The sequence below is a fragment of the Haliotis cracherodii genome, unplaced genomic scaffold (assembly GCF_022045235.1).
Source record: "Haliotis cracherodii isolate W230 unplaced genomic scaffold, xgHalCrac1.p SCAF_18, whole genome shotgun sequence".
Classification (NCBI taxonomy): Eukaryota; Metazoa; Mollusca; class Gastropoda; order Lepetellida; family Haliotidae; genus Haliotis; species Haliotis cracherodii.
In genome coordinates this window covers 8628617-8639287 of record NW_027266273.1, presented here as the reverse complement: position 1 = coordinate 8639287, position 10671 = coordinate 8628617, and the positions used below count along the sequence as shown (strand labels likewise).

General features: G+C 40.2%; 1 protein-coding gene across 1 annotated transcript; it reads right to left on the bottom strand.

Moving 5' to 3' along the window:
* Positions 1-2821: 2821 nt before the first annotated feature.
* LOC139465228 (uncharacterized) lies at positions 2822-7484 on the bottom strand. Its single transcript, XM_071246901.1, has 3 exons — positions 7346-7484; positions 6972-7091; positions 2822-3335 (listed from the first exon to the last, which is right to left on the bottom strand). Exons 1-3 carry the CDS (start codon positions 7482-7484, stop codon positions 2932-2934), a joined length of 663 nt encoding a protein of 220 aa, XP_071103002.1. The 3' UTR covers positions 2822-2931.
* Between the last annotated feature and the right edge of the window lie 3187 nt (positions 7485-10671).

Genomic DNA, 10671 nt, shown 5'->3' with positions numbered 1-10671 from the left:
TTACAACTCCTTATTTAGTTTGCAGGAATTAAAGAATGCTATTTCTGGACGGAAAAATACTTCTCCAGGAGATGATGCATTATGCTATGATATGTTTAAACATCTTCCCCGTATCAGCCTTGACACCATGCTTTTACTGTTTAATAATATTTGGTTTGAAGGCAAACTTCCCTCTTCTTGGAAAAAAGCAATTGTAGTTCCAATTCCAAAGCCTGGTAAAGATCCTACTGAAGCCACATCCTACAGACATATTGCTCTTACCTCTAACATGTGTAAAATAATGGAAAGAATGGTAAATAACCGGCTGGTGTACTTCATGGAAAAGAACCATCTGTTTTCAGAAGTTCAATCAGGATTTAGAAAAAACAGATCTTGTGCTGATCATTTAGTATGACTTGAAACTGACATTAAAAAGGCATTAGGTAGCACTGAATATTTAATGGCTGTTTTCATGGACATTGAAAAAGCATATGACATGTTGTGGAGGGAAGGTTTGGTAATTAAACTGTATAACCTTGGAGTTTGTGGACGTATGCTTGATTGGATAAAAGATTTCTTAACGGGTAGAACTATACAAGTTCGCATTGGAACGTCACTGTCAGATATTTATATTTTAGAGAATGGAACACCTCAAGGAAGTGTGATCAGCCCAACATTATTTAACGTCATGATAAATGATTTGTTTGAGAATATTAATATCCTGGTTGAAACATCACAGTTTGCCGATGATGGAGCTTTGTGGAAAAGGTCCGGTAATTTTGACACTGTCTTCAAAGTCGTTCAACAATCTCTCTATCTTGTACAGAATTGGTGTGTTCATTGGGGTTTTAAGATTTCAGCTTCTAAATCTCCTGCTATCATTTTTACTCGTAAAAAGATTCCTCACGATTCCAAATTAGTCTTGTGCGGTTCTGAATTGGAGTTTGTCGATAAAGTCAAGTTTTTAGGTCTCTGGTTTGATAAGAGGCTCACCTGGAAGCCACATATTGACTATCTGATTCAGAAATGCAATAAAGTCCTGAACCTTCTGAGAAGCATTTCCAGTACCAAATGGGGTGCAGACAGGAAGTGTATGTTAATGTTATATAGAGCCCTCCTTAGATCTCGACTTGATTTCGGTTGCCAAGGCTATGGATCTGCATGTGCTACACAAAAAGCAAGACTTGATGTTGTTCAGTCGAAAGCCACCATGGCTGCTTGGACTACCATCAGTATATTTTGATGTCCTTGAGCAGGTAAATAAATGTGAGCCAGCACCTCGAGTTAAAGCTATAGCTGAGGAACATATCCGAAGTCTACAGTGGTTGAATGCTATGCAAATTTACACTGATGGCTCTAAGTGCCCAGTGTCTGATCGTGTTGGTGCTGGTATATTCATTGTTAATGAAAAGAGAGAACTTTCTGTCCGATTGGCTGATCACTTATCAGTATTTTCTGCTGAACTAGGAGCAATCATTGAAGCATTGCGTTGGATTACTTTTTTAAGGCCTGTTTCAGCTGTAATTTTCAGTGACTCTGTCAGTGCATTACAAGCAATTCGGGTAGGTGCTTCCTCAGCGAGACAGGACTTGATCAACATTATTCTCGTCCTTTATAATGACTTAAGTAAAGATCTGTTAGAGGTTGAATTTTCATGGATCCCCGCTCATGATCATATTGGATTACTTGGAAATGAGAAAGCTGATAAATTGGCTAAAGCTGCACTAGACTTTGATGACTCCGAACTGGATGACGCAATTTTACCTTCTCCTGCAGAGTTAGGCACCGTCAGTATGGCCCATGCTAAAACAAAATGGCAGCAGAGATGGGCATCATCCTTAAAAGGACGGCATCTCTTTGGCATCGATCCTGTTATCACTAAATTACACATATCTAGAAATAATCGGAGAGAGGAGGTTCTCTTAACCAGACTTCGTCTTGGGCATTGTGGTCTTGGAGCCTATCTAAATGTTATTAATAAAGACGTTTCTGCACATTGTACAGTGTGTAATCAGCTTGACAATGTAGCTCATTTTTTATTGCATTGCCAAAAGTATGTTAATCAGCGTAAGGTCATGGTGGAGGCACTAACAGTTCTCAATATTGACTTCTCATTGTCTGGTATTTTCTGTTCTAGGAATATTGTTCACCATGATGTTCAGAATGTCATTCTCGCTTATATTAAAGCGTGTGGCAGTTTTGATACTTTATAAAATATCCAGGTACTTCGCAAACCTTTATTATGGGCAAGGTGTAAATGGGCCTAGTTGCCCGAACACCTATAAAATATTTTACTAATCAATCAATCAATTTACTTGTTTGAAAAATACACTAAAATATCGGTGTCACAAGAACTTTTGTTGTTGAGTATATGTAGTCAATAATATAGTTCTATTGTTCAGGACAAACGAAACAAGAAACTACAGAAGGGAAGAGAAGGAAGGGACAAAACTACTTTACACGGACATTTCAAATAGGCGCAACAATCAAAGGTGCGGGTTGCAACGCCATATTTAATCTCAGACAAATCATACATTATCGCAAGTGTAACCACAATGATGTGAACACTTGACTTGACGTGTTTGCGCTGGGTGCCCCCTGTGGAACAGGATTCGCAAGCAACTGGTATCATCAATATTGATAGTAATTCTTAAACACATGCTTATGATATAGTCGGAATCGTAAACAGACTCTGCCTTTAGCAGAAATCTTTAATGATTATAGAACGTGTTTTGTGGCATTTATTTCCAGATTAAAACAACGAGGAATGAAAATACGAAATAAAAAAATAAAACAACGCTTTTTAATGAACATACCATTTATTTAGTAACATGTATATCATTTTGATGCTAGGTTTACCTTAAATACGCATGAGCATATTCAAGATAGATATATTACCAAACTTTTTAATGAATGTGAATTTATCTCGTTCGTGTCATTTGCTGTGGGAGCTTAGCGAGCATGAAGGAGGACGCCCCCATAGTTGGAGAAGTAGTTACCATAGATTTTCAATGTTTCACCAGGTTTTGTGAACCAGATTTTCTCCCCCTTGTTGACATTGACTATGTAGTCAAGAGTCGCAACGCCAAATTTAAGTTCTCTCGAACTAAATCCAGTGAAAAGACGCACACCTTCTTTGATCAGCGCAATAAAGAGCGCCCCCCTGTCGTAGCTCATGATGTTGGCCCTGAAGAGGTAGGTGCCGGTCACGGGAGCTTCAAATATACCGGAAGTAGCATGGTACCCTCCGCCATTGTTGTCTGTGACTGTGTCAAATTTGAGAACCTCTTGATTCTGGACAATGGTTGGTTGTGCCTTTGCTTTCACTTGGAACGAAACAAACTCAAGGGATCTATCTGAAATTAGATAATTATAAATCATTATATGGTCTAGATCATGCTTATTAGACATAAACAGGAACTAATGATAGTTTCTTCAAAAATATGCTTGAATTAAAAGTAGATAAAGTGAGAGTGTGAACTATCTTAGCAAGGCATTCTGTGGACAAAAGTGCCGGGTATATCATTATGACATCAAAGGGTGTACGTCAAGTATCACTGAAAAATTGACAAAAGGGTTTGTCCCGCTTTGACGACCGTACTCTATGGTTTATGTGGACAAATAAATACATATCCCACGTGCTTGAAAACAGATTTATCGCATTGTTTGGCACAGAGAAAAAAGTAAGGTTGCGTATATATTAACATGTAAAAGCTTGACAAACTTTCTGACAACCAATAAACAATCGTTATGAAAGTATATTGATAACACTTGTTTATCAGAAGTTATCTCCATTGAACATTACAAAATGACAAAATAAACGGGAAATCTTTGGCAAAGGTGGAAATGATTAATGATGTATCGGTTCAACATGATATTTTCAGAAGGTTAAAAGGGAGAATAGATCAGTGAAGATACTGTATCATATAGCTTGAACATAGATGAATGCGGCGTTAAACACCAATCAAACAAAACACTAGAAAAAAATAAAGCGGCCTTTTGTTTATTCTAAAGTAAGAGCATATTTGTGTGACCCCTTCCTGCACTGTATACCACCCCGACTAGCGAGCTTTACTTTGCATATTTCTGTGACCCCTTCTTACACTGTATACCACCCCGACTAGCGAGCTTTACTTTGCATATTTCTGTTACCCCTTCCTACACTGTATACCACCCCGACTAGCGAGCTATACTTTACATATTTCTGTGACCCCTTCTTACACTGTATACCACCCCGACTAGCGAGCTTTACTTTGCATATTTCTGTTACCCCTTCCTACACTGTATACCACCCCGACTAGCGAGCTATACTTTACATATTTCTGTGACCCCTTCTTACACTGTATACCACCCCGACTAGCGAGCTTTACTTTGCATATTTCTGTTACCCCTTCCTACACTGTATACCACCCCGACTAGCGAGCTATACTTTACATATTTCTGTGACCCCTTCTTACGCTGTATACCACCCCGACTAGCGAGCTATACTTTACATATTTCTGTGATCCCTTCTTACACTGTATACCACCCCGACTAGCGAGCTATATTTTACATATTTCTGTGATCCCTTCTTACACTGTATACCACCCCGACTAGCGAGCTTTACTTTGCATATTTCTGTTACCCCTTCCTACACTGTATACCACCCCGACTAGCAAGCTTTACTTTACTTATTTCTGTGATCCCTTCCTACACTGTATACTGTGAGTGAGTGAGTGAGTTGGGTTTTACGCCGCTCTGAACAGTATTCCAGTTATTTCACGGCGTGTCAGCTTAATGTGGGAGGAAAGCCCGAAGTGATGCAGGTCTCAGACGTTTACCACTTCGGTGAAACCCACGAGCACGGGTATGGTGCTGACAAACCTAGAAACATAATCGGGGCGAACCGGGATTAGAACCCACAATCATAGGTTTCTGGCGTGCCCAAGGGACGCAACTCTGCACAGCGAATCGCGGCGCCTTAGACGACTGGGCCACCGTGCCCCCTACACTGTATACCACCCCGACTAGCGATCTATACTTACTTATTTCTGTGACCCCTTCTTACACTGTATACCACCCCGACTAGCGAGCTATACTTACTTATTTCTGTGATTCCTTCCTACACTGTATACCACCCCAACTAGCGAGCTATACTTACTTATTTCTGTGATTCCTTCCTACACTGTATACCACCCCGACTAGCGAGCTATACTTTACATATTTCTGTGACCCCTTCTTACACTGTATACCACCCCGACTAGCGAGCTATACTTACTTATTTCTGTGATTCCTTCCTACACTGTATACCACCCCGACTAGCGAGCTATACTTACTTATTTATGTGACCCCTTCCTACACTGAATACCACCCCGACTAGCGATCTATACCTGCTTATTTCTGTGATTCCTTCCTACACTGTATACCACCCCGACTAGCGAGCTATACTTACTTATTTCTGTGACCCCTTCCTACACTGTATACCACCCCGACTAGCGAGCTATACTTACTTATTTCTGTGACCCCTTCCTACACTGTATACCACCCCGATTAGCGATCTGTACTTACTTATTTCTGTGATTCCTTCCTACACTGTATACCACCCCGATTAGCGATCTATACCTGCTTATTTCTGTGATTCCTTCCTACACTGTATACCACCCCGATTAGCGATCTATACCTGCTTATTTCTGTGATTCCTTCTTACACTGTATACCACACCGACTAGCGAGCTTTACTTTGCATATTTCTGTTACCCCTTCCTACACTGTATACCACCCCGACTAGCGATCTATACTTACTTATTTCTGTGACCCCTTCCTACACTGTATACCACCCCGACTAGCGAGCTATATTTTACATATTTCTGTGACCCCTTCTTACACTGTATACCACCCCGACTAGCGAGCTATACTTACTTATTTCTGTGATTCCTTCATACACTGTATACCACCCCGACTAGCGAGCTATATTTTACATATTTCTGTGACCCCTTCTTACACTGTATACCACCCCGACTAGCGAGCTATACTTACTTATTTCTGTGATTCCTTCATACACTGTATACCACCCCGACTAGCGAGCTATACTTACTTATTTCTGTGATTCCTTCCTACACTGTATACCACCCCGATTAGCGATCTATACCTGCTTATTTCTGTGATTCCTTCCTACACTGTATATGTTTTTCATTTTCCACAACGGACAAAGTCGATCTACTCTTGGAATATGTTCTCACTTGCCCGTCTCTATGTGTAAATTATGACTTCAACATCTACATCTACCAAGTGCCTTTTAAAATTCAAATCATTTTATGTGGGTGAGACACTTTTCTATAAGTAGATACAGTTTACGTTTACTGTATACTTCTAGTTTTTATTATGATTATCACGAATATTAGATTTCCATTCCTGAAGGCGCACATCTTTGAGTCGTTGATGAAAAGCAGAGATAAACGTATAGACACAGCTAACATCTTGAGCAAGAAAAGCTTATCCAAATCCTTAAGAAAATAATCATGTACGTATATCCCCAGCCCAGGTACTACGACCAGCTTTGTCAAGGGATATAAACATTTGATAAGTACATTAAGGATATCTTGTATACGGCATAAATGATAACTTTGTCTAATATGTGATGCACCTTTTCATATACGTCACTGCTGGTGGTAAACGTCACAACTATCCAGACTCTGCCTCTCTACTAGTTTCGCTCCAAAACTTACAATTTGTCTACAAAAATTAAAATGATGCTCTCAACATTCTCTCTTTTTCAACCCCATATTCCAGCTCCATACGTTAAACTAGGTACGTGGACCACGTGGTTGGTGAATACTTACTGTTTGATGTCCCTAGTTCTTCCACGTAGACAGGCGATGGTTGGTGAATATTTACTGTTTGACGTACCTAGTTCTTCCAAGTAGACAGGCGATGGTTGGTGAATACTTACTGTTTGACGTGCCTAGTTCTTCCACGTAGACTGTGGATGGTAAGAAACAGATTAGCAAGACTTACTGGATGAGCACGGGGTTCTTCTTTCCAATGGTGTTGATTTAAATGCCAAAAGCTGACGTTCCACACCCTCGAGTCTGGCGTTGATGTTTCCCACATCTCTCTGCTTGTCTTGGCTGGACTCTAGTGCTGGGGTGAAGAGGGCGAAGGTAAGAAACACATACATGTAGGCTTTCGTGATGTCTCTTGTGTGGATACAACCAGACTAGTGCTTTATTCTGTCCTGCTTAATGTTAATGTAATAAACTAAATGAATTGTTGAACCTCAGTGTGGTTTTTAATCAGTCTATCTTATAATTAGGTCTGATGTACAATACACATATACCATAAGAAACGTTCTTTTTATGTTAGAGACTTGCAAGATTGTGAAAACTTACTTTTGCTACGAGTTGTTCTATCATTGTAAGCCAGTCGGGCTATCACGGATTCCAGTGTACTTGATTTGTCTAACCCAGATCCTGCAGCGAGAACTAGTGATATCAGAGCGACAATGCTGCAAATGATGACTTTCTCCATGATGTCAGTTGTGTCGAGACAAGTGGCATCCAGCGTTCATTTATAGTGTCCGGGTACATTGTATTTGGGAGCAGGTTACAAAGGTGTGATATATTTGAAACAACCATATGTCCATAACAACTGATGTGATATCGATTTTTATTTTATAGGAGCCCAAAGTGATGATCATGCGTATACTCTCAGGATGGCACACACTCAAAATTAATGCAGACGGGACTTGTATGAGTTTGTATGCATGAGTAGACCAAGTAGGTTTGTGCAATAATATAAGTAAATTGTAATTGAAGGATTTGGTATCTTCTCACAATCAGACATCAGACAATGATGCACCATCATTGAAGCATCGTGGATTTTTATGTTTGCCATCATATAAAGGTAGCTGGAACAAACTGATACTCATCTTTTGTTTTCATGTACAGAGTACCCAAACCCAAAGGATGCATTTGTTGGATAATGATCTGATACGATGGGATAGGAAGTAGTGGACAAGATTGACAAGATACCTGAAGTTGAAACATGCTGCAGGTCACGTGCTACTGTAGCATCTTGTTCAACTCCAGTTTACAGTTTGAAATCCTTGTTTGCACAGGTCGATTGTTTTATCAGTTATCTGTTATCAAATCAGTTTCTGAAAACGTTCAAACCCAAAAAACTAAAACCAAGACAAGAGAAATACATTACATGTATCATTATTGTTTTACGCCGCACACAGCAATATTCAAGCTGTATGACGGCGGTAGGTAAATAATTGAATCTGCTCCAGACTAGCCAGTGATCATGAGCATCTTTCTACACAATTGGGATACAATGACATGCATCAACCATGTCTAGCCTGACCACCCGATCCCGTTACGACACGCATAGGTTGCTGAAGACCAATATAACCCAAATTCTTCACGGGACTGCATTCATTTAATTTATCCTACATTAAAAGGGCTTCCAGTTGAACATTTTGTTGGGCAGTTTGCCGAGGAAAAAATTGTTAACTTATGGAATTAAAATTCTTTATTCTTTCAGCCTACCGGTACGGGTGCATCTGGCATCTCGCGTTCATTTATTGTGTCATGGTACGTTGCATTTGCAAGGAGGACAAGGACGATCCCTTCCATGTCTGTTGAACTGAAGAGGGTTGGCCGTTTCAGACTTCATGCCACAGATTATATTGTCCTCCAACAGTCCATTTTCAGAAAAGAGACTGTCCTCTTTTTTCTGATGACAAATACTGAGACCTGGACGCAATGGTCTCTTGGGTGGATGGAGTTTCACGTGTACCACTCCACTGGGCTAAGTTAAATGGGATAGGCCGAGGGGCTCTGGATTTTCTTTGGCCTGGTACTCTCCCCTCTCTATGCGCGGGGGTTAGATCAGGTCACTGGTGGACATTCCCCTCAGGACACTGGAGGACCCGAGGGTCAATTCTCTTCAGTGTTGGGTTCCGTCACAGAACTCTGCCTTGATACTTCTGTACCATGTACTTCAGAACTACGGCTGGACATGGGTGCTTTGGTGAGACAGCCATATCCGTGATCATCAGAGAAAACCTCCAATACCCTGCTGAAATCTCGAGAGAGCACTATGACTTTGTGGAGTAAATTCTATATGTCTGGGCCGAAGTTGATCTCCTCTTGTTCCAGTTGTTTAAGTTTGAGTTAATAGCATTCAAATCAGAGCGAAGACCTGCTAGCTTGAACATTTGCTGAGCTTCAGACACCCTAATCGAGGTACTTACAGTAAGTGGAGTAAACTGTTCATAGGCTGATTTGGGTGGCCTCTGAGGTGGCGACGTATCCTTCCCTAAGACACTTACTTTTGGAGAAGCATGTTACCCAAACCATCCTGGGGGACCAAGAGCCTGTTCAGAGTTCCTGATAGAGGGGAGATTACGAAAATCCTCCTCCGTAAGTACCCCTATGGTATCTTTGACTTGTACAATCTTCCGGGCCAGTTTCATCCCTATTCCCGGAATAAGCCGAGCACAGATTAATATATACTGCTGGCATGATCGGGACATCTAAATTATCCCCCAAACCTGACTAAATAATGAATAAGAAAGTACACGTTATAAAACAGTTTAGATGATGATTAAACATCAACCTAACCGTTACATATATTTCCCTGATCACGTTTAATAGACTAACGATACAAAACTCGGAAATAAAAGCGACAAAGCCCTTTCCATTATCATAAGAACTCTCTATTTTACGATGGCGAGAATATTTAAAGCATGCCTTTATTAATCCCTTTGAAATAATGATGATACCAGGTGTTTGCGAAAAGATGAACGTATCCCCGCCGCACCAGTGGCATCTGTCAAAAACACATGCAAAGTCAAGTCAATTGTTCACCTGAATAAAAAACGAGAAACTCAAAACAGGGAATTGCAAAAATTTGTCACGGATGGAGAGACCTTGTGCCATGCAAAGCCCCTGCTAACCATTTGTACTTCCTGCAAATGCAACCAGGATTGTATATCTTTTCAAGATACCAGAGGACAATTTTGAGTTATACTTTGAGTTTAATTTGGATTCTGATCTGTCTGTCTGATGTGATGATTCACCAAAAACATTTTCGGCCGATTTGCCGCATGAAAATATTGATAACAACCCTGTATCTAAATTATCCTCAAAACCTGACTAAATAATGAATAAGAAAGTACACGTTATAAAACAATTTAGATGATGATTAGACATCAACCTAACCGTTACATATATTTCCCTGATCACGTTTAGTAGACTAACGATACAAAACTCGGAAATAAAAGCGACAAAGCCCTTTCCATTATCATATGAAATTTCTATTTTACGATGGCGAGAATATTTAAAGCATGCCTTTATTAATCCCTTTGAAATAATGATGATACCAGGTGTTTGCGAAAAGATGAACGTATCCCCGCCGCACCAGTGGCATCTGTCAGAAACACATGCAAAGTCAAGTCAATTGTTCACCTGAATAAAAAACGAGAAACTCAAAACAGGGAATTGCAAAAATTTGTCACGGATGGAGAGACCTTGTGCCATGCAAAGCCCCTGCTAACCATTTGTACTTCCTGCAAATGCAACCAGGATTGTATATCTTTTCAAGATATCAGAGGACAATTTTGAGTTATACTTTGAGTTTAATTTGGATTCTGATCTGTCTGTCTGATGTGATGATTCACCAAAAACATTTTCGGCCGATTTGTCCGCAT